The 24,032-nt window shown below is 41.4% G+C and overlaps 2 protein-coding genes across 3 annotated transcripts in view; one reads left to right on the forward strand and one right to left on the reverse strand.

Annotated features, from left to right (window-relative positions):
• LOC114551218 (neuronal membrane glycoprotein M6-b) overlaps window positions 1–12,590 on the forward strand; it is a 29,771-nt gene extending 17,181 nt beyond the window's left edge. The window contains exons 2-7 of the mRNA XM_028572387.1: window positions 4,117–4,303; window positions 6,093–6,252; window positions 6,863–7,031; window positions 8,842–8,915; window positions 8,999–9,064; window positions 12,134–12,590. Coding sequence (XP_028428188.1) covers window positions 4,117–4,303; window positions 6,093–6,252; window positions 6,863–7,031; window positions 8,842–8,915; window positions 8,999–9,064; window positions 12,134–12,283 — 806 coding nt within the window. The 3' untranslated portion in view covers window positions 12,284–12,590. The remainder of the gene's footprint in view (window positions 1–4,116; window positions 4,304–6,092; window positions 6,253–6,862; window positions 7,032–8,841; window positions 8,916–8,998; window positions 9,065–12,133) is intronic.
• A 4,658-nt stretch (window positions 12,591–17,248) lies between these two features.
• LOC114551080 (ras-related protein Rab-9A) lies at window positions 17,249–22,059 on the reverse strand. Of its 2 annotated transcripts, none has more exons than XM_028572151.1 (2): window positions 21,895–22,059; window positions 17,249–18,326 (listed from the first exon to the last, which is right to left on the reverse strand). In XM_028572151.1, exon 2 carries the CDS (start codon window positions 18,253–18,255, stop codon window positions 17,650–17,652), a length of 606 nt encoding a protein of 201 aa, XP_028427952.1. In that variant the 5' UTR covers window positions 18,256–18,326; window positions 21,895–22,059; the 3' UTR covers window positions 17,249–17,649. The 2 variants fall into 2 exon arrangements, with proteins under 2 accessions (XP_028427952.1, XP_028427953.1); XM_028572152.1 differs by lacking the exon at window positions 21,895–22,059 and adding an exon at window positions 20,957–21,400.
• Window positions 22,060–24,032: the final 1,973 nt, after the last annotated feature.

The raw sequence follows: 24,032 nt of genomic DNA on the forward strand, positions 1-24,032 counted from the left end.
AATTCATCCATGAAGCTGCATGGAGGCAGGGAGAAGATAGAGTTAACAGCAGGAATTATATGAGTCTAAAATGCTGGTCATGCACTCTCAAATGTAAGGATTTGTTTTTTTAAAGAGCAAAATCTGCTAATCGTCTCCTTTCCCCACCTTAAATGGAGGTATAGTCAAAGTCCATGAATATTAAGACAATAACACCTGGAAATAGTTCATTTGCATTTGAAAAAGCAGGATTATCACTTCTCGCTGGCAGGTTTTATTCTCTTCTCTAAATAAAAAAAGACAGGGCTAACATTAAATTACCTGTTGAGATTGAACTTTTAGGGTGGAGTGTCAGTGCAGAGCAGCTTTTAAACAGCCTCCACGTCCTCATTGTATCGACCAGTGAGTCCATTGCAGCCCCCCCTTGCCCCCCCTTTCCCCCCCTTGAGGCCTGGCCTGTTTGTGGGCTCAGGATTTTAGAGCCATCCAGCCTTATCAGCTCCACCTCTCCATCAGCCCGCTTCCTTCATTAACATTAATAGGATTTGGATCTATTATGCAACGAGCCTCCGCTTGGTTACGCAACACACAGTCTTCGGCGGGAGCAGCAGCACACTTTGGGGGCGTTGCATCTTAGATTCATAGATTTTTTTTTCTTTCATTCACCAAAAACATGGAGTTGAGGGGTTTTCAATATGTGCCGGCACACAAACCCACACTGAGGTCCGAAACGAGCCTCAGCAGAGGGCGGAACCACAAGTAAAGAGAAACCTCATCGGAGAGAAAGTTTCTGGATTAAGACTGATAAAAAAGTATGATAGTACTAAATGGAAACAGATTAGCTCCACAAATCATTTAATACGTTTATGTAAATTATCAGCTGTTTGTTAATCATAAGATGGTTAACCATAAATCATGAAATCTGGTGACCTGTTCTACAAGTTAAGTTTGTGAAGTTGCTAAAATGATTCTAAATGAATTCTAAAATTACAAGTTTCTCTATAGAGTAGTGTCAATAGTGTCCATTTTATGAAATTTTGCAAAACAATTCAGCAGACATGTTTTCCCAAATCCAATGACCTTTTCCTTTGTTGCACAAGAAACAAGAAACTACAGTCAGCATGCATACATGATGCTGATCAGCAGGTATAATGTTTACCATGCTAACATTTGCTAATTAGCACTAAACACAATGCACAGCTAAGACTGAAAGGAATGCCACTAGGTCGTTTTAAACCAAAATATTGTACAAAGTGAATTTGGATGAGATGATAGCACTAGGGTTAGGGTTAGAAAATCACCACATTTATTAGGATTCATCCTCTTGGAACCATGATCTTTACCAATATTTATGATAATCCATTTAATAGTTTTTTAAACATTGCATTCTGGAGTGGTGAGTCAACCCACTTTGCAGCAGTGATGCTATCGCTGATTCTTCCTCTCAGTGGGGCTAAAATCAGTCTGCTCTTTTAAGCTGATCAATAACAACTTCTGACACTAATGCGGTCAATCATAGATTTAAAAGGTCCAATATGTGGGAATTTCTCCCATCTAGTCTTGAGATCATATATCGCAATCAACTCTCTCACACCACGCAGTTCAAAGTACGTAGTACAGCTACGGTAGCCTTCACAACTTCACGCCGGTCTCTTGCTCTTTTCAATCTCCTTTTTCTTTTTCTGGGCGAAGAAGAAGACTCCTGTTCCTGAAATCTGGATTTTGAATACGTGTGGTCCTCCACGTTTCCTTCTTCAAACTTGCTGGGGCCCGGGAAGCTACGATACCGATTAGCCTCCTGTGAGTCTATCATGTGACAGCGAAAACGCGAAAGGCGGAGCAGTATGTCCTGTATGTCCCTTACCGGCTAACGTATTTCAAGATGGCGCATGAATATGGAGCGTCTACCCCAGTTCATGCGAATGCAAATGTCAAATTTCAAGCCAAAAAGAATACTTGGAATTGATGGTGGTGGTAAATATTCATGAAAAAGGACAAGTTTGTGAACGGGCAACACAGATTTTGATAATGAACAACTAAACATATTACACACTGGCATGGAAATGTCAGTTTATGAGGTTTTTTTAACATTAATATGCGTTCCCCCAGCCTGCCTATGGTCCCCCAGTGGCTAGAAATGGCAATAGGTGTAAACCGAGCCCTGGGTATCCTGCTCTGTCTTTGAGAAAATGAAAGCTCAGATGGGCCGATCTGGAATCTTCTCCTTATGAGGTCATAAGGAGCAAGGTTACCTCCCCCATTCTCTGCTTTGCACATCCTAAGGAAAGCTCATTGTGGGACTGGCTCTAGTGGCTGTAATTCTGCACCAAGGCTGAACTTCCGGAAAAAGACTTCAGATACAGTATTAGGGGACCACTAAGGTCTATATAAAAGAGACTTCAGATACAGTATTAGGGGACCAAGGTCTATATAAAAGAGACTTCAGATACAGTATTAGGGGACCACTAAGGTCTATATAAAAGAGACTTTAGATACAGTATTAGGGGACCACTAAGGTCTATATAAAAGAGACTTCAGATACAGTATTAGGGGACCACTAAGGTCTATATAAAAGAGACTTCAGATACAGTATTAGGGGACCACTAAGGTCTATATAAAAGAGACTTCAGATACAGTATTAGGGGACCACTAAGGTCTATATAAAAGAGACTTCAGATACAGTATTAGGGGACCACAAAGGTCTATATAAAAGAGACTTCAGATACAGTATTAGGGGACAACTAAGGTCTATATAAAAGAGACTTCAGATACAGTATTAGGGGAACACTAAGGTCTATATAAAGAGACTTCAGATACAGTATTAGGGGAACACTAAGGTCTTTATAAAAGTATCCAAAGAGCACCATGTCATGGAACCTTTAAGTCTTTACAAACAGAATTGTTTAGATTCAACAAACTCCTGAACATAAAATAATGATGCCTCAGAGTTGTCAATTGGAGCAGGTTGTCATGGAAACAGCAAAGTGGCACACACAAGACAGTTCATTTTGTCTTTCCTTTTTTTCCTCAGAGTAACTTCCCGCTTTGCTGGAAGAGCTATTTTTAACGGGTGTTATATAAGATACGACTCTTATGCTCAGTGCAATGTGTTATTTTCCCTTCTTTTTATTCCTCTTCATCCTCTTGAGTGTGATGGGAGCAGAAAGAACCGCATTTCCCGTACCTGTATCTCCCGAGTGAGTTATGAGGTTCACGCGCCGCTACAGTTAATGAAAAACAAATGTACTAATTTGTCATCATCATCATTCTGTGGAAACCGCTCGAGCACAAGGGATAATTGTCCATCGTTCATCATCATTTTGGAGTTGTGAAAAATGCGGGAGAAAGATGAAAATATATGCAAGGCGTGCATTTTAGCCTCTTTCAGTTTCTCATGTCATATTTGTCGTCTGCCGTTGGATTAGTAACTGCACTGAAACCAAAAGTAAATGAAGCAACACATCAGCCTATAGTCCAACTTTCGTCTGCAAGAGTAACACCATCTGAAAGCAAAGCCACCTTTAGTATTTTTGAGGTACGACTCAAAACAAGTGCCACTTAAATGTCACCTCTCTGACGCCCTTTTATTTTGAAATAATTTATTTAGGTCATGAGTTATTCATGCATAAGAAAAAAGGACAAAAAATAGATTGAAAAGACTAAAGGGAGATGTAGTCGGGTTTTTTGAGCAGTGTAGGATGTGAGCATGTAGCACAGCTTACTTGTAATATTTAGCTCTCCCAGCTGAGCTCTAAGTGAACTGTGAAAGATGCTCAACGTGCCTTAGGGGGATGGGGTTTTCTTTTCTTGGGACCCTCTTGCAGCACACGCATGCTTGATTCATCCCCTACAGTATGAACGTCCACGTAGGTCTCTGCACATGAGTAATGTCTGAAAAGCAGCGGGCAAAAGGCCGTCGAGCGTTGCAGTGAGTGTCATCACCGGAGCCGATCGAGCCGCTGTATGAAGTGTCGTGTTGCAGCAGCTTACTCGGTTTGCTCGTGTTTGGTTTAGCACTTTTAAATCCGTCAGAGGAGAAAAAAAAAAAAAAAAAAAGCAATTTTTCTTACAGCTAACTTCCACAAGTAAAGCTTTGTATCAATGCATTAATCCTGCTCTCTCTGTCTCCCTCCGCAGGATGTTTCGAGTGCTGCATCAAGTGTCTGGGCGGGGTGCCCTACGCCTCCCTGGTGGCCACCATCCTTTGCTTCTCAGGCGTGGCTCTGTTCTGCGGCTGTGGCCACGTGGCTCTGACCGGCACCCTGACCATGCTGGAGAACCACTTCTCCAGGGTCACCACGGACCACGGCACCCTCGCATTGGTGTAAGTCCTTAGCGTGGTTCAGTTGGCCGACAATGGCTGCCGCTACGCTATCCATAATCTTTCTTTATCCGTGAAATCAGGCACCATAGCACTATAACACATACTGGAATAAGGTGCTCCGCTAACAGGCTTCACACTAAGTTTTTATGAAGACTAAATGAGTGTGATGAATCATTGATGAGCTCTTGGCACCATTAATGCTTTCAGTAGAAAGCCTTAAAACAACAGTGACTATACTTTAGGCTACTGGTACTACTAAATCTGTCAAGGAGAGCCACCCACATAATCTGCCATGATTCAGAATTCCAATACCCTGAAACTTGTAAATGTCTCTTAACCCAAGTGAGTTGGCATTAACAGAAAGAGTACAGATATTCTGAATGGAGAGGTTTACAACATTTCATTCGTCACAGTGTTTACAAAAAGTATATTTAAGGGTTACTTTGCCAATATAAAACCAACTTTGTAACATAATAATGTTAATAGTATGTGTAAATGAACTATGGTAAACTTCCCTCCATCTTACCAGTGCCCAGATGTCCCTACTCATAGGCCAGAAGACAAACCTACAAGTGACTGCTGCTGGCCCTAGGGCCTGTTGTTTGAACTACAGATGGACCTCCGCATATGGACACAAAGAGTATAGAGAGAGACAGCCAACCCCCTCCTCTTTCTCAAACTCAAAAAAAAAACTATGCATTGCTGATCAAATATAAACCAATACTCTGTTACAGCACTAACTATTTCCCACCTAAGATGTCAGGTGTTCAGCTTACCGTTTAACATTATATGAGATTGTTTTTTACCAGCCGGTCGCCATTCTGTGTCATTACGAACTAGTTTCACATTGCCAGACCTTCCTCCACAGCGCTGCGGAGGAGGGTCTGGTCCACACAGCAATTCGGGGATAGGAGAAAAACGTGCTCTGGTTTATTGGCATTTCTTTAAACCGATCGTAATCGTCTTGGTCGGTGCTAAGCTCCGGACACAGCGACGGTGGCTCTGCAAAATGGTCTCAGAAGGGAACTTGTTTTGGTGGAACATTTGCACCCCGTAAAAGAAAACTCCACATACAATATTAAATGAAGTTAAAAGTTCACACATTACAGCAACATGAGCTATATAAATTAGCTGGATAATCGTAATTAGTAATTTGCTCTTACCAGTGTATCGCTGTGTGTATTTTGTCCATAACAAATCCCCGCCAATTGGTCCCAAAATGAACCAGTTAGATACTAAACACCGTTGACATATTCTTTGTAAATCTTTACCATCATTCCCCCAAAGAACCAAGCAGGCCTGCCTTATTGCACGGTTCTTCAAAACTTTCCATGCATGTTCCGGCGATTATCCTAGAAATTGTTGTCATTGATCCAGACTAATACCAACAAGCCTAACGAGCTCGCGTTACATCACCCACCAGTGGGAGCATTTATTGGTCTGGTGAGGGTGCATTGCATTCTGGTAGTTTTAGATTTTCTACCTCTAAGTGAAAGGGAATATCACAGCTTCTTCTCTCTGGCCATGTTTCCAGCATGAATTTCAAAAATGATTGCGCCATTCGAACTACATACCATACCATAAGCTACTGGTCATATCTCTAAACATGGCTAACATACGGTAAGCTACAGTACGGATCATACCAGAACCAGTAAGGCTATTGCCGTAACATGACTGAGTATATTGAATTGAGCACTTAGTCTTGCTTTGGTTAATTTAATATTACACCTATAATATCAACCTAAACACACACAAAATGGGGTTACAATTACTGATTGTGTGTGTTCAGGATCCAGATCTTTCAGTACATCATCTACGGCATTGCCTCCTTCTTCTTCGTCTACGCCATCATCCTGCTGGCTGAGGGCTTTTACACCACCAGCGCCGTCAAGAAGGAGCTGCAGAGCGACTTTAAGACCACCGTCTGTGGACGCTGCATCACTGCCTTCGTATGTCAACGCACACACACACACACACACACACACACACACACACACACACACACACACACACACACACACACACACACACACACACACACACAGCTGCTGCAAATCATACTCCATATAAAAGCCTCTAAATAAGATTGCATTGCTCTGATGTGTACCTTATAATGTGTTCTTATACTGTATATGAATATATATAAATAAATAGTGTTAACAGGCTTATAAAAATGAACACAAATTAATTTTGTCAGTCACAAAATTCTTGCAGAGGCATAATCATACACACTGACACATGAGAAAGACAGACATGCAAACACTTGTGTGCAAGCGCACACACACCCGCGCGCGCACACACACACACAATCTCACTTGAGGGTAACTCTGGCACAGTTTGTCCTTTCTAGCCTGATTACTCTAATTGCTGCAGATGTCCAGTAACATTAGCATTAGCTGAAACACTGACTCTGAATGTGTGTTGGGCTGTGGGTGGAGGTGAATAATATTACCCCAGTTCTCCTAATGCAAACTTTGTGTGTGTGTGTGTGTGTGTGGGGTGAGGGGGGGATCATACTGGAAAAAAATAAATCTCTTGTTTCTTTTCTCCTCTCCTCAGTTCATGTTCCTGACCTACATCCTCGCGTTGGCCTTCTTCGCCATCTTCGGCTTCACGGCAATACCCGTTTTCCTCTTCTTCAATATGTGGAATACCTGCGCTGCCATGAAGTCTCCTGACGCCAACATCACCTCACCTGACTCCATCTGTGTGGACGTCAGGCAGTACGGTAAGTTGTCCCACCTTCATCCCACTCCAGAAACTGACATGGTTTGTGGCTTTTAGTGCATGCTTACATTACTTTCTCTGAGTTCCATGATTCTTCAACCTGTATCATTTCATTGAGTTAGTGATTTCCCAGGGTAACGTTTGACAAAAACATCGGTCAAGGCTTATGTCAGCAGGCAGATTTAGTCTATCGGCTTCTAATACATGTGTTTTCCTGATATAAAAACCTGACAATGATTATTGTCAGGTTCAAGAGCTGTTTCTGAAACAATGATGAAGTATTAGAGGTTGGATTTTCCCCTCAGTGTCATTAAATGGTTTTTTTTTTTTTATTCTAATAAATACCACAAGCCACTGTTATTAAGATTGGCAGCCTCTAAGCTGTGTTTCTCAGCTCATCCTCGAGTCATCCAGGCCAGCCTGTCCTTTAGATTTCTGCTCCTGCTCGGTTTCTGCACACCTGGTCTAATTAGGGATGGCACATTTTCATTACAGTTTAACTGGATCAGGTGTGCCGCAATAACTGGGTTTATAAAACCAGTTTTACAGTTCTAAAAATATCTCAATATCTTTAGCTTACATACATATTTGGCTCTTATCTGCTCTTATATTTTTTATATTATATATCTTCAGAACTAAGGACGTAACAGCAACAGGGTTTATGGGAAATGCTGTGTTTTTTATAAGAAGCAAAATGTGCTACATGTATCTGCTGTTGTTTTTTTAACTCTCGGCACAATGTTTTAAACCTCATTGGTCAGTTGAGAAGCTTCTCCCCCCTCGTCAATTTAGTGTTCATGAATCATTAGCAGGTCAAATAAATGGTGTAATTTGAATCATTGTTTGAGTCCTAAAGTGGTACATTTATTTCACACTAGCTATTTATTTTTTAAATTGTCTGCCAAAACATAATTATAGAAGCAATTCCCCCAGGTATTTTGATTTGCAGCTGAAAAAAAAAAAAAATGAAGATAGATCAGATTGCATGCTGTATTACATGTCTTCAAAGTTCAAGAGAAATTCCCCTGTTCAAGGCAAGTGAGCTAAAAACATGCCGGCCAGCCTTGGCAATAACAGCTTTTAACGTTGCAGCCCAGGCTTTACCTGCAGGATAGCAAAATATAGAATTTTTTTTGTCAAACTAATCCAAAAGGCTTTACTCTGCTGTACGCCGCTACACTATAAACATCACATATTTATCTCCTGGTCCGGTTTGCTTTAAATGTCATTTTCTATATAGGAAGAGGTCAAAAAAATACATTTAGATTATTGAAGAGCCTGATTGGAGCTCTATGAAAATCCATCTTCCTGCAGTATTACAGCACAGTAACGCTCTCCTACGATTGCATATCTGTTTAATGGCCTAATGTACAGTATGTGACCCACATTTGAAGGACAGCTGGCCCGCTTGCAGAGTAGGATGAGGATCACATATGCCTCAGTGGCAGTCGTACTTTACTGAAATGTATAAAATATTTAACCCAATTACTGTCAGTCATCAAATTATCATCGGCGTTAAAGGTTTTTGATAAAGCTCTTGTTTGATCTTATTTATAGTGATAGTATTAATGCAAACAATTTAAAGTAAAGGAGGAATATATAGCCTATAATGTTAGCCAGTTTTCAGAAGTAAGTCAAATAAATGGCCCATATTATTCCTGTAGGAGAGGCTTCCGGACAGCAGCAGCCCTGTTTCCTTTAATCTTTAGCCGAGCCTGATTCATAATGCCTTCAATCGCGTTGTGGGGGAGCTTCTTGTCTCAGATGAGAAAGCGGCAGTCCTGTGATGTTTTATCTCTCTGATCCGCCAGGTATTATTCCCTGGAACGCCACTCCGGGAAAAGCTTGTGGAGCCACACTGGGAGACATCTGTAACACCAGCGAGGTGAGAGGACACTGACCTGACCCTTTCTTTTTCTATTTTAGCTTTCCTCCACTCTAACTCTGTCTCTCTCTTTCCATCCACAGTTCTACCTGTCCTACCACCTCTACATTGTTGCATTCGCCGGCGCCGGTGCCACCGTCATCGCATTGGTAAGCCGCTCATGATCCCATTGATACAATGTGCCTCTCAAAATATGCACGTTGCCATGGCGTGCCTATATGTTGCCATAGCAACCCTCCCTCTCACACGTTTTGTCAGTATGTCACCCTATCGGTTGGAATCCAACCCCTCAGCCTGCCTCTGCTGCGTGAGTGTGTGTGTAGACGGGGGGGGGGTGGTCAGTGTTTTACTCTGCTGCGGAGGCGGACTGCTCTGTTTTATATCCAGGGTAATGGAGATACTTAAATAAAATGATCATCTGAAAGCCCTCTCTGCACTGTTTTCCAGCCAACCTTTTTGTGGAGGTAGGAAGAGATAGAAAATATTTAAAAAGACAAGAAAAAAAAACATCTGAGCAAAACCAGTGCCAGGAGTACCATTCAATGTGTATTTAAACTTTTTAAAGATTCTTTTCTTTCCGTTTAATTACTATTTTGCTAAATTTGACTTGTATTTTCATCCTGCCAGGTGATTTCACTAACAACTTCCACTTATTGAAATCACCTGTTGTCTTTTGGCTGTAATTCAAATCTGAACGCTCAAGGCCTTTTTACAGTCGCCGCAGCCGACCTGGCGCGCGCCAGTGCGACGTCAAAATGACGTAGGATTTTAAGTGCGCGACGACAAAGCGGAAACAGGAAGCATGGACGAGTTTGAGGGGAACCGGATGCCAGGACTCTCAGAGTGACTGCAAGTCACTCTTGTAAACTCACCGGGTTAAGATGAGCTCTTTTACGGCCAACGAAAGGCTCGATCCGACCAAGTAGGTCATTGAATCAAATCGAAGCATTGACGGCAATGCTGCTGCCAGTTCTGCCGTTGTTTACCTTTTCCTTCTTCTTCTAGTCCGTAGAAATAGCAAAGTCGGTAGCCGTTCCTCATGTTCAGGAGAAGACCTAGTGTCGCCACCACCACGCGCCAGTATAAAGAGCTACGGCGCTCCCATGACGTCACATTTGCGTGCGACAGGTCGGCTGCCGCGAGTATACCGCACGTTTCAGTCAGTAAGACAATGTTGTACCATTAAACATTTATTTGAACCCTTTTTCTTCTCGTTGGTAAAAGTGTCAAAATTACGTTTACACAAAAAAAAAAAAACGATTCACACAGCTGCAGATATTTTTTGTTCCTTTTTTTCTGGAGTATTTCTGGAGCTGTTTCACTACCATCCACAGACAGCCTACCGTTTCCTGTGTGCATTGCATTGTGGGAGAACAGTTTTCCAACAACAGCATAGACAAGAGTCTCAAGTTTCAAGTATAAATACTGTTTTTGAGAATGCTTACATTTTGTCTGAACACACATACTCGAAACCTGCCTAAAATGAGTATGTCAATGTCAATTTTTTTTTTATATAGCACCTTTCATTACAAGTAAACCCAAAGTGCTTTATATTAAAATCACCATACACTGTTAAAGCAAAGCATGAATAGAAATAAGAATGCAATAAACACAACAGGATTAATCGACAAAAACATACAGAACATACAAGTGTGACTATACACACGCCGGACACACACGCTGCACCCTACGCTGTAGCCAGACGTGCATCCTCTCGAAAAATGCAACTACACATCGCGGCGACACACGCCGCTCGGCCGTGGCTTGGTATCGTTGCATTTCCCCCCCTACCCATTTACGGGTTCCCCTCCATAAACAACACGCTATCAACTTTTCCTGCTACAGATTTCCAACCATAGTCAGAAAGCACTTGGAGACACTTTTTGAGTCGGTACTCCCTCCGAAGCTAGTCACCGTCACTCTCTCACTCGTTCTACCACACACTTCCCACGCGCACACACGTGCCGACCCTGCTATTCTCTTAAAGAGATCGACACGCACACACCAATGCGCAAATTATAAACTTCATGCCGCTTACGTATGCTTCGGCGAAAGCTCTGCGTGGAGCCTTTGCAGAACCATAGAACCATAGACCATAAGTCACGCTTAATTCTGGGTACAGCTAGAAGACCTCTCCCTGATGACCTGAGAGGCCTGATAGGGTTGTGATCAGTGAGCAAGTCAGAGATGTACTGAGGAGCTAAACAGTTTAGTGCTTTGTAGACTGTGTAGTATACTGTATGTAGTATGGAATTGGGACACGGTACCAGTCATTTCATGTCCTTTAAAGGTCCCATGACATGCTGCTTTTTGGATGCTTTTATATAGACCTTAGTGGTCCCCTAATACTGTATCTGAAGTCTCTTTTATATAGACCTTAGTGGTCCCCTAATACTGTATCTGAAGTCTCTTTTATATAGACCTTAGTGGTCCCCTAATACTGTATCTAAAGTCTCTTTTATATAGACCTTAGTGGTCCCCTAATACTGTATCGGAAGTCTCTTTCCCCGAAATTCAGCCTTGGTGTAGAATTACAGCCACTAGGGCCAGTCCCACAATGAGCTTTCCTTAGGATGTGCCATTTCTGTCTCTGTAGCTATTGAGGAGGAGAGGGGGGGGGCAAGGTGGAGGGTGGGGGTGTGGCCTTGACCAACTGCCACTTTGCTCATTTGAAAGCCATGATGTCTCTCTCTCTCATGGGTGGGCCACATTCTCTGGGTGGGCAAAGCAAAGAAAGGAGAGGTAACCTTGCTCCTTATGACCTCATAAGGAGAAGATTCCAGATCGGCCCAGCTGAGCTTTCATTTTCTCAAAGGCAGAGCAGGATGCGATATTACGAATCCCACTTTGGCCACGCCAAGACCCGCCCTTCAATAGCGTTCACACACTACTATTGGCCAGGTGTCTATGCTTACATGTACAGGTCCTATCGCCTGACCAATCCCCTAACCCTAACCTTAACCAATCGAGGTGAAATGCCTAACCCCAACCAATCGAGCTGCTTCGTAGGGCGGGTCTTGGCGTGGCCATAGTGGGATTTGTAATTTTGCAAGCAGGATACCCAGGGCTCGGTTTACACCTATCGCCATTTCTAGCCACTGGGGGACCATAGGCAGGCTGGGGGAACTCATATTAATGTGAAAAAAAACTCATAAAGTGACATTTTCATGCCATGGGACCTTTAAGTAAATGAAGAAAACATGTCTGCTTCTCTCTAGATCCATTATCTGATGATTTTGGCGGCCAACTGGGCCTACCTGAGGAGCGCCGTCTCCACGCACGAGTACCAGGACATCAAGACCAAGGACGACCAGGATGTGGAGGCCGAGGCGCGCTCCAAGGAGGGCCAGAACTCCTCCTACTCATAAGGACAAGCGATCCTCTCCCGCCGCCAACCATCTCCTTCTCCACACCTCAAACCCCCCCATCCTGTAACACCCAGCGCACACCCCTCCCTCCGTTAAAACAAACCACCTCGGTCATGTTTGATAGTCCCCCAACCTCCTGATTCTCCATCCTCTTCCTGTCCATGATGCTTATTAAGAGTTGTGAGCTCACACCAAAAGGGAAGAGAATAGAGGATCAGGAGGAGTGGCAGGGCCAGACGGAGGCAGATGCTTCAGAACGGGAGAGCTCGCCCGCCGGGTTCGAGCTCAGGTAGGCAACGTTACATCAGTTCAGAAGCGTCTCCTCCCCCGCTTGTGGGCGGCGGCTCGTGAACGTGGCCCGGCTGTGATGGCCTCGCGCCCTGAGCCAGCACAGCCTCTCAACACACAGTTCCTAACAGCCTAAAAAAAAAAAAAAAAAAAAAAAAAAAAAAAAAAAAAAACATTGCTCACTGTCTGCTTCAGCCACAGGGAAGCCAGGCAGCGACCAACTTCCTCTGTTTTTTTGGTGTTTTATATGCATATATATATATATGAATATGAATATATTGTACGAATGTGTACGAATGTTGGTGTTTTTTTTAATACTCTCTGAACAGTATGCCAGGTACTATTACGATCTTTCTTCTTCTTCTTTATGTTTTTTTTTGCGCTCATAGGTTTTTTTCTCCTTTACTTTCTTCTCCATTTTAGACTTTTTATTGCTAATGCTCGATACGTTGTTGCACTATTACGAAACAAAAAAAAAAAAGGGGGAATGAGAATCCCGTAAAAACACACAAAGCATCCCAGCCCCCCCCCACTCTTTCATAGAAACACCTAAAAGAATCAAATCATAAAAAAGGTATCTCAAGGATTGTTTTGCATTTACATGATCATAGCTTATTTATCTGCCAAGGTATTAGCCGTTTATTTAGGACCAGAGGTGTAGCAAAGTTTTATTGAAGGAATAGTTTTGGGGGAAAACGCTTATTTCTTGACAAGGGTTAGATGAGAAGGTGGAGACCAACAGGTCGGCTAGCTCAGGCTAGCATGGAGACCGTAGCCTTGCTCCGTTTAGAGGTAACAAAATCTGCCTATACCAGCACTTCTAAAGCTCACTAATTAACATAGTTACACTTTGCTTTTTGTGTGAATTAAACAAGCAAGATATAGCGTATTCATTAATGAGCTTGGTAGGCTGATTTTTGTTTCTTTCAGGACAACGCCAGAGCCGTTTCTAGCCGTTTAAGCTAAACTACTGTAAGCTAACCCGGCTAATGGCGTTAGCTTGATGATATTTACCATTTACGAACATGAAATATCAATGCTCCTATCTAACTCTCGGCAAGAAAGCAAATATGCGTATTAAGACCTTTACGGTTTTTGCTACACTCACTAGCGGCAGCTGAAATCACAGATAAATCCATCTGGGTCTTTTAACACACAAAAAAGACACACATCTCAGGTATCAAACCAAATCGATTTTGGCCAGTTGTGTTCTTTTCCAAAGCTTCACCGTTTAAAACCTAACCCTTCCCAGACTGGTACACTGTCCTGTGTGAATTCTACAGGAAGAAAGGGTTCTTTCATTTTCTAAAATTCCTCCTTTTTGTGAATGAAGTTCACCTGTAAATAGCTGAACCACCTTAAAAGATCTCGATTTACACCTCTCTAGAAACGGGGAGAACACAGTCCGTGTTTTGCCGCGCTCTTCTATTAATGTTTTCCACACATATACAGTATGTAAATGTACCCTTTGAGATTTGTGTTTAGCACTCAAATACTAGTTCTGCATTTGATATAATAATTGTAATTTAACATCTTAAATGATATGTCGTGAGCGGGATACAGTGCAGTTATGATATGGTATGATGGATTGAGGTGCTTGTGACGTATACATTTTAAAATGTGGAGAAAAAAAAATATGGAAATTGATTTGTAATGTTTTATCAGTTTAAGGCAGCTGAGTTCTTCTTGTGTTTTCAGTATTAATGATTTTATGGAACTTGTTTGTGCTTTTTTTTTTTTTTTTTTTTCAATGGCAAGCCAAAACGAGTGACTCATCAACATGTGAGTTGAGGAAAAAGTCACTTGTTCTTTTCTTTTTCTTTTTTTAACGTCATGCCTCTCAGATGAGCCACAAAGACTGTTTTGGATGTTTACACTCTGAATTAAACAAGTCAGGAATTTTCATACATTCATTTTATAATCAGATATTATTTAACAATCATTAACTATATTCTACATCAGTCATCACTGGTTAGTTTACCCTAAAAAATAAATAATACAAAAAAAACACTGAAGAAGACAAATAATTGAACTTTGATGAGATGAAGCATGTCAGTATCGTCCATGTGTGCAGCTGTCTATTCTGTATAAAAAAGGACTATATTGCCATGTGTGTTATGTTTGATAAATATACGTGCTTTGCCACCAGGTTGATGTAAAAGGCAAACTTCAATTTCCTATAAGACGATGCGTGTCAGGGTGTTGTCGTTTCCTCGTTATTTGCATGAAGGAGACATGACTGTGTCTTCGCAGTTTTTCAGGTGATGTGTAGTCATTTGTACTGACAACTATGGTAGGCGGCGTTTGCCCCCCTCCTCCTCCTCCTCCTCCTCCACACTCCCCCCTCCCTTTCCACCCACTCTTTTCTAAAGAAAACTCCATTGTACTTTGATGGCATTGTAGTCCCTGTAGGTGTTTCATTATGGTTTTATTTTTTAAGTTGGAAATAGTTCTACAACTCCTATATAGTGATGATTTTTGTAACCTTCTCTAGTAAAACCGATATTTTTTATTATCGTGACATCGTCTCCTGTCTCGTTCTTGTGTTTGGGTCACCTTTTTTTGTTTTGTTTTTGCACTTCCTGTTTATGGTAACAAACCCATATCTGATGCATTGTTCGATCTATTAAAAAAAAAAAAAAAAAAAAAAAAAAAAAAAAAAAAATCTTTAAAATAGTGATAAATGGCAATGAAAATTCCCCAGAGGGGACTTCTTCAAATTGCCTTTCTTTTGCTCAACCAACAGTCCAAATATATTCAATTTACCATCACGTACAACAGTGTAAGGCAGCAAAACAGTACATGCAAGAGGAACATCGAAAAACTCTTAATCAATTCTCAGAATATTTGCAAATTAAATATTTTTGCCAAATGCGTCAATGTATTTAAACCTGATTTGTAAGATAAACTAGTTGACAGATGTTTCAATTGTGACACTAGTAAATAAAAAAAGCTAGAGAAATCCTACCTTTCTAAGGTTGGAGGCGTTTGTATGCTCTAATCAAGAAGTAACTCCTGCAACAGGTGACGTTAATGGACTAAATTGCCTCCACGGCCTCAACACAATGGAGCAAGACCTACACAGGTGATTTCACTCATGTTGCCTGATTGGACCAACTTCAACCTGAACAATAAGTGAAAACACCTCTGTCACTATTGCCTTGCTGGTGTGTGTCTGCAGCACGTGAATAACATTAAAGGGGAGACACCCCAGGTGAATAGGGAGAAAAAAAATTAACTAATAGATATCAGCATGAAAGTTCCCTTGTTGATTACTGACATTAAGACAAATATTTTTTGTATTATAAGTTTTTAGAATATTTATGTTCAAATATGCAGATTAGGTATTATCTCATTAAATATGCACTATTTTGCATATACTTCCAGAAGAGAAATCTGAACATCGGATAAAGCCAGATTCAAAATTCTTGTTTCATTTTGTTGACATATTAGAGTCAAAGGTTTTTACCGAGGGGATTTTTGATATCTCTTTTTATCACTCTATCACACATTAATTAGAAAAACTGTCAACATCCATAAAAAAAAAATGTCGCCCCATTTTTAGGTATAAAATGTTGTATAAATCAGACTCTGAATAATATATGAACAAACATCTCTGTAAAAGCCTTAAGAATATAAATAGGAATACAAGTGGAAAGTTTGGTGTATGTAAGTGCTGCTGATAACAGCGCACCAATGTTACTGTGATGCCACACAAACTTCTGACACATGGGCGCCACCTTGTGGGCAAAGAGGGCACTGCTCTTAAAATAAAAAATATAAATAAAGATGTAAATAACGCACACAAAAGACAGATTTTTCTCCAGTTTAATTGCTGGCTGTTGTTTTATTTCCAGTGTAAAAAAAAAAAAAAAAAGATGGGAGTCATTTGCCCTGAAGAAGGCATTGCCAATAAAGATTACATAGGCCACAGTGTTACATAGAGTCATTTTAATCTTATCTAACATTTTAAGATTCAGCAGTGTGCTCCACTTTTCATAGTGAGAGGAGGGGTAGTGATCAATACATAACTTAAATACAGGATATTATAACTCCAGCAATAACTACAAGTAGCTTATGTTCTTCCTTAGGGAAACACTAAATTCCATCATAAAGCCTGGATTTTCAAAACAACAACATATTTTAAATCATCCTAACAGAACAGCAAATATTGTATCTGGAAAAGATGATTAAATCAACTATTGAATCTAGTGATTAACTCTATAATCTGTAAAAAAAGAAAAAAAAAAAGAGGCTCCAATCTCATTCATTAATTTACTTACCACAAAGACAGTGGTTCCTGTCTGTAATTTGATTAACCACATACTTTTTAATTAATTGCAATGCGGTATATATTTTATATTTTAGCTGTAAATGTGGTTGTGTCTGTTTCTAGAGGCAGACAATGATCTCTGGACTTCTCTTTTTGTGGGCTAAAACTTGCAACCACAGCTCCATCAGTGACGTCAAAGCTATTTTTTATTTTTTATTTTTTTTTAGTTTAGAGAACTGCTTGTATTTTAGAGGTGATAGTTCAGCTGTTATCACAGAAACCCGGCTCAAGTTTTTCCTCGCCACTGTCGCACTGCTTGCTCTTGAGGGAATTACTGGAATTGCTGGAATTGTTGGGGCTTTGTAAATTATAGAATGTGGTCTAGACCTACTCTATCTGTAAAGTGTCTCGAGATAACTCTTGTTATGATTTGATACTTTAAATAAAATTGAATTGAAAATTGAATTGAAGTCACAATCACTCCCTATAGGCCCTTTAAAATTCCGGTATGAGCCAGTTATGTCCACCTCTGACACAATTGAGGTTCATCACTGACCACAAATAAAACTATAAAACACGACCCAGATTCGGGAAATGGTGGGTGGAGAGGTTTTGTCTTTCGTGTGGTGAAAATGCTGAATATTGGCACAAAATGTTCAGTTTTTGGTCCACAAGAATATCGGTATTTCCTTCCAAATGCGGATCCTGGTCCCAAGTTTATCTGAGGATATCACATACAGTACAACTACTGAGCAGACACCAGTTCCTCTTTGTGCAGAGTCACGTGAAGTCAGTCCTGCTGCACTCAGCAACAGCTGGGGTCAGGGTGACTCTTCCTCTGCAGGTCCACTGTGTTGTTGTGAATGAGGTGGTCAGCTCTGTCGTCCAACGCCAGAATGCGACGTACCGCCTCCTCAAAGGCCGACGCCACATTTGTAGCATCCTTGGCGCTTGTCTCAAAGTACGGGTGGCCGCCGTTCTCGCGGCACCACTGCCGCGCATCCTCTCCCGACACCTGCCGCTCGGGCACGTCCAGTTTGTTGCCAAGCACCACAAAGGGGAAGTTGTCGGGGTCCTTGACGTCGGCGTAATAAGTGAACTCCTTCTTCCAGTTGGCCAGGTTTCGGAAGCTCTGTCCGTCGTCCACGCTGAAGGTGAGCAGGCAGCAGTCGGAGCCGCGGTAGAAAGGCGTGCGGAGGCTGCGGAAACGCTCCTGACCCGCCGTGTCCCAGATCTGCAGAGTGGCGTGGTGGCCGTCCACGTCCAGCTCTTTGTTGAGGAACTCCACGCCGATGGTGTGGAAGAGGTGAGAGTCAAACTTGTTGGTGACGTAGCGGTTCATGAGGGACGACTTGCCGACACCGCCGTCACCCAGCAGGATCACCTTCAGCAGGGCCGACTTGGATATCATGGCTGCAGTGAGCCGGCTCAGCGACTCTACGGGACGTTTGGAGACACCAACGATAGAAAAAGCCGCTCCACCTGAGTAGCACAAAAACATTATCTTAACTGAGGAAGCAGAGAGCATAACAACAGTCACACTTTACAGTAGCTGTGTCCACACTGCTATCAGGTTCTGCAGACTTACATATCTAGTGCTTAATACTGAGGCACAGTGCAGTATGTAGGGCTGCAGTAAACTGTGAGAAATATTCTTTTTTTTTTAAGATTATTTTTTGGGCAGTTTTAGCCATTATTTTGATAGGACAGCTTAAGAAATGAAAGGGGAGAGAGAGGGGGAATGACATGCAGCAAAGGGCCACAGGTCGGAGTCGAACCACCGCTGCGTCATATCTATATCTATATCTATATATATATATATATATATATATATAGCTCTACCAACTGAGCTATCCGGGCGCCCAAGCTGTGAGAAATAATCAAACTTTTCACTATTTTCTGACCTTTTATAGACCAAATGATGAATCGATTAATGGAAAAAAAAAGAATTGATAATGAAAATAATAGTTAGTTGCAGCCCCACCATTGTCACACTACAAAAACTACCTGAGATGACTTTAGTTATTTCTATCCTTTGTCACTTTAAAACTGTTAAAAGATGAACCTAAACAGTTTTAATGAACAACTCGACTGCCATGCCATGACAGGCCTAAATCACTCAGGGTCGGTATTCCTTCAGGAAAGACTTTATGGATTTCTACTTTGGCCTCACAGATAAAGTTGTGCTTGACATAAGAACAAACTGCTCCTTAATCAGCTTTCACTTAATTCACTCACACAGCCTGTAAGGAAGTACCCTCACAGAAGAGAACTGGTTGAAGTCAATCGACTAGCTAATCCTATTTAAAACAGCCGCAGCCCACTCATTACACCACGCGACTAATCAACTTCCTATGCTGATTGTAACATGTTATGCATGAAATGACCCATGCTGTTAATCACATTGACACTGATCACAGGACCACTCAGTCATCCACGAGTGAATTAACAACCGAAAAAAACAAGTTTAAAACTCATTTTTACATCAGCACAAATGTATGTTCACAACAATCTGTAAGAAAGAGTAGTACTACTTAACAGATCACCAAGTGGCCAAAGGAGCTTTACCCAGTCACAGGCTCGACTGTAGAGAGAAGTGACTAATAAGGGTTTAAGCACACATTTTAATCACGTACCACACACTGGCATGCTTAACATACACACAGTTTAAGCTAAATTGCAATCATTCCACCCACATACCAGGACAAAGCTGTGAGATTAAAGTGGGAAATCTCAGCCAGAGCAGGTTTAAATGGGAGCGAGAAAGAGCTCTGTGACGCAGACAAGATCGCCTCCTCCAAGTTTACAGCAACCAGTGTGCAGACAAAGCCTTTAAAGTGAATACTCCACCAAATATCTATGAGTAGATGTGGCTGTAATTCAATCATTTGCCCAAATAACTTCCCATTACTATTTCCCGCAGCTCAAGTAGATGACTTGTTTCATTCAAAACTACAGTCCCAAACCCAAAGATATTCCATTTATTGTCATATAATGACAAAGAAGTTCGCAAAATCGTCACATTTGAGAAGCTGGAACCAGTGAACACTTTGCACTTTAGCTTAAAAACTAACTCACCAATTAACCTAACAATTATTGGACAATCAGAATAATAGGCGATCCATTTTCTAATATAATGTAATACAAGTCTGTTTTACAATATCTACAGTACTACCGATACAACATGTCCAACAGGAGTGGACATGCAGCCAATTACAGCAGGACAAAACTGGCCAAATCCCCTGCTTGTTAGGAGAAGTTAGCTTACTTTGCAGAGTTTAAATACATGAATAAAGCCAGGACATAAACTCTATGGGCCGCACTGTCACATGAACTGGCAGCAATAAGCATGTTCAGCCCAATAACCAAAATTGGGTAAATGATGTCTTTGTCCTGGGACCTTTAAACACAGACCACAGTGCTGCTCCTGTTATTTCTTCTGGAGGAACATTAACATTTTATATATATAAAAAAAGAAGCAGCAATACAATAGGAACAGGAATGAATGGACACAGTCACACACACAGGAGTCATGTGCTTCATTCAGCAGAATGTTACTATTGAAATTGAAGGCTGCTCTTTGGATTATTTCCAATAAAGTCATGAATATTTCCGAGTAGCTGATATTTCCTCCAGGCAACCAACCATATGATTTAATTCAAACCTAGAAGAATATATTATTTCCAGAATTTCCAGAGCCATTATGCTCAATCAGCAGGGTAATATAGGCTACTTTCCTCATTCATTCAGAGACCTGCCAAGAGAGCAGTTGGGTGCGAGCCAATTACATATTTACTATCAATAAACCAGATTTATGACACTAACAACACGGGAATAAACATCCGTCAGAGGCGGTTAGGCCTGTATAGCAGCCGAAAACAGCATTTTACAGTCCACGGTCAAGTCTGCAAGCCTAGAGTGATGGGTAACCTACAGAACATGTTTACACTTTTAAAATGATTAAATAATAACTGATGGAGTTACTCGTACAAAACCGGAAGATCCTAGCCGATTCCTGTCATCTAGTAGCCTAAAACATATAAAAACATATACAAACATATAAAAACATGTGTTGATCAGTCCGAAACGACCGTACAATATAAACTGCTTACTTGTTAGGGACGTTATACGTGCTGTGCCGAGGCTTTGGAGCGTGCGCCAACTGTAATCCACCAAGTTCTCCGACCTTTTATATATATGCTATGCTATATCGAGGCTTGTATCGTTTTGGACCAATGACGTCATTGATGAGGCCCGATCGCCCTATCACAGCTGAGAAATGATAGTTTCTGAATAACGCGAATAGAGTCTCCCCTCTACACCATGTTCCTAGTTACAGACGCAACATTCACTGTCCTCCAACTGCTGAACTAACTGCCACTTCCCAGTGTTAGACATTGCCCCTCCTGCCAGTATATACAACCATTATTTACCAAAGGATTGATTAAACACATGTCATGCATTACTCACACAAGAGCCTACATGTTATGTTATGTTGTGTAAATACAATCATAAGCCTATCAGAAAATAGACACTATGGATTAGGCTACATTGTGATTAATCCCCACCCCCCATTATAAAAAAATAATAATATAGCCTAGATCACGTTATAAATATATATATATATATATATATATATATATATATATATATATATATATATATATATATATATATATATATATATATATATATATATATATATATATATATATATATATATGCCTGTTTAAACTCTTTGGCCAACATGTTGTTTTGTGTGCACATGCAGCCTCGAGGAATGAACTCTTTTTGCGAACAAATTAGCAGGAAAGCCTCGACTCGACGCCTCGCCGTCATTACTTGTGTTTCTAGTCGCCGTCACCATTTCCAGAAACTTAACGGAGAGAGGAGAAGCGAAGGCGTGTCCGGTAATGGAAGCTTTGCCATAAACCGCAAACGTTAGCGGTGTCCGCAGTTTCACACTCACGCCACTTTCGACCGAAAGTGACCAATTTTTCAAACTAGAATTTTTGAAGTTTTGACACGTCAGTCACTGTGTGCTGGCTACCTGTCGGCGTGTGTCGGTCACAGCCTGGCTTCTGCGTTTAAATCGCCCTCCTCCATCCCGGGCAGGGTGCTGCTGTCAGCCGGTGACATGGCGCCGGTGTCCCCGCTGCGCGCTGCTCTCTGGTCCTGGTCCTGACTGGAGCCGCTGATGACGCTCACATGACCCGGGGAGTGTGTCACGCCTCCTCATCATGCGCTCTCCTGGGTGTCTGTTCACCCATCCACGTTTCATTGTAGGCCTTTCTTTAAATCTTTTTGTCTGTCCTTTATCGCATAATGCGAGATCTGTTTTCTGTAACATTTAACATGAAAAAAAATACCTTAAGCTACATTAGGAAGGTCCTTGGGTTCCTACCCATTACAACCTATAACCCTCTTCTTAGAACCAACCGAGCAATAACCCAATTAAATAAGATGTGGGGTGGGGTATGACTGGGGGAGGAATATATGTACTGTGCAGTAGTTTCATTTATTTATGACATTAGGCCTTTTAGGGAAGTGCAACATAGCCTACTTCTTTTTACTGTATTTTATTTATTGATGTGTGTATGTTATGTGTTAGATAAATAGTGCTGTAGATGTCTGGTTCAGTGTTTGTGTTTTGGATTATGTGTCAATATGCCTCTGCTGTACAACTAATTGCCTCTCGGGGACATTTAAGTTTTCCAAGTCTAACCCTCCGAAGGATTCATAAATAGAGGGGTCCCAAGGTGATTAAAGTTATAAGAAAGACATATTACTGTATTATGTTGATTTTGTTTCCTGCCTTTTCTATTTTTTTCTAAAACAAAGTATGACCTACTTTCCCCCACTTTAGACACACAAATGTGTTTAAGGGGTAGCAGCAACAAGTGGGACAAAAATGTTGGAAAACACTTGGATAAAGGACCCGACAGCCTGCTGCAACGTAGGAAATATAACCTGCTGCATATTGTCATACACACTGCACACATAACTGAGCTGTCAGGATTTATGTATTTCTGCAGGGCTTCAAGCCCTTTTACAGTTGGTTGTGATTTCCGAAAGAAGACCAAACAAGTCTCAACCCTGTCTGCAGTGTGTTTTGTCTGTTTGTATCATGCATGTGTGTGTGTGTGTGTGTGTGTGTGGGTGACAGAGAGAAAATATAAATGGCTACTAAGCACTGATTTGACAGGCCACCCACGACTGAAAGGGTGGAATCCGTCACCCAACACAACACTCCAAAGATAGGGAACATCTGAAAGGAGACACAACACGGAGAGAGACGCCACAGTGCTGAATTAAACAAACAGCCACACTCCTTCTGTATCTGCCTGACGAGAGATTGCAGCACCGTATCTATGATATCTAATGAGAAGCATGAGAAGAGGCATTTTTATCCTTGGACATCCCCAATATTTCCTTTTAAAAACCAAGCGACCCTGCTGCTAAGAACAGAAAGGTTGTGTTGAGCCCGGAAATGTACATCTCACTCACTTTCGGCTCAGACATTTAAAAGGTTTTAATAAAAAACAAGAAGAAGATATTAACAGCTTTCTGAAGCCTTCAGCCTGTACTGGGAAGGCCCGTGGATGTGATGTCACGATGATGTGTAAACGAGTCATTGTGCCACGTCGACTGAGCGAAGGACCGAGGGATATCCACGCCTGAGGGGAGGGGAGATTATGGACTCACATGCTCACCGCGCTCACATGTCTCATGCACTGAAGCTCAAGATGAATGGGATATTGTAGGAAGCTATAGGGGCATGTTTTCCCCTTCTACTTTTGAGCATTCATACCAAGTGTGACTTACAAGAAGTGCAACAGAATACAATTTTTTTTTTTTTTCAAGAAAATGACATTAATGAGGTCAAAGGTCAAGACCATGGTGGTTTTACATTATTCCTTTGACCAGAAAATGTTCACGTAAGAAAGAGGAGCCGGGAAAAGCAGTTAAATGAGTTACTGGAAGTATAGATTAACTGGAGGAGACAGGAAATGATTCAGCGGGAGGAAGATGACGAGAGCTACTTCTTTAAAAGTTGTGGTTCCAGTCTGTAATAGGCCCGGCTTTCTTAGCATGTAGTAGAAAGGTAATTGCACAGTTTGGGCTTTTAGTTATGGATTTGACTGGTGAATGCACATGCTAATTAAAGGATACATCCTCAAAATATCA

The sequence above is a fragment of the Perca flavescens genome, chromosome 24, assembly GCF_004354835.1.
Source record: "Perca flavescens isolate YP-PL-M2 chromosome 24, PFLA_1.0, whole genome shotgun sequence".
Lineage (NCBI taxonomy): Eukaryota > Metazoa > Chordata > Actinopteri > Perciformes > Percidae > Perca > Perca flavescens.

Coding starts and splice junctions, on each gene's coding strand:
- LOC114551080 (XM_028572151.1), bottom strand. CDS start 18,255: ATGATATCCAAGTCGGCCCTGCTGAAGGTGATCCTGCTGGGTGACGGC.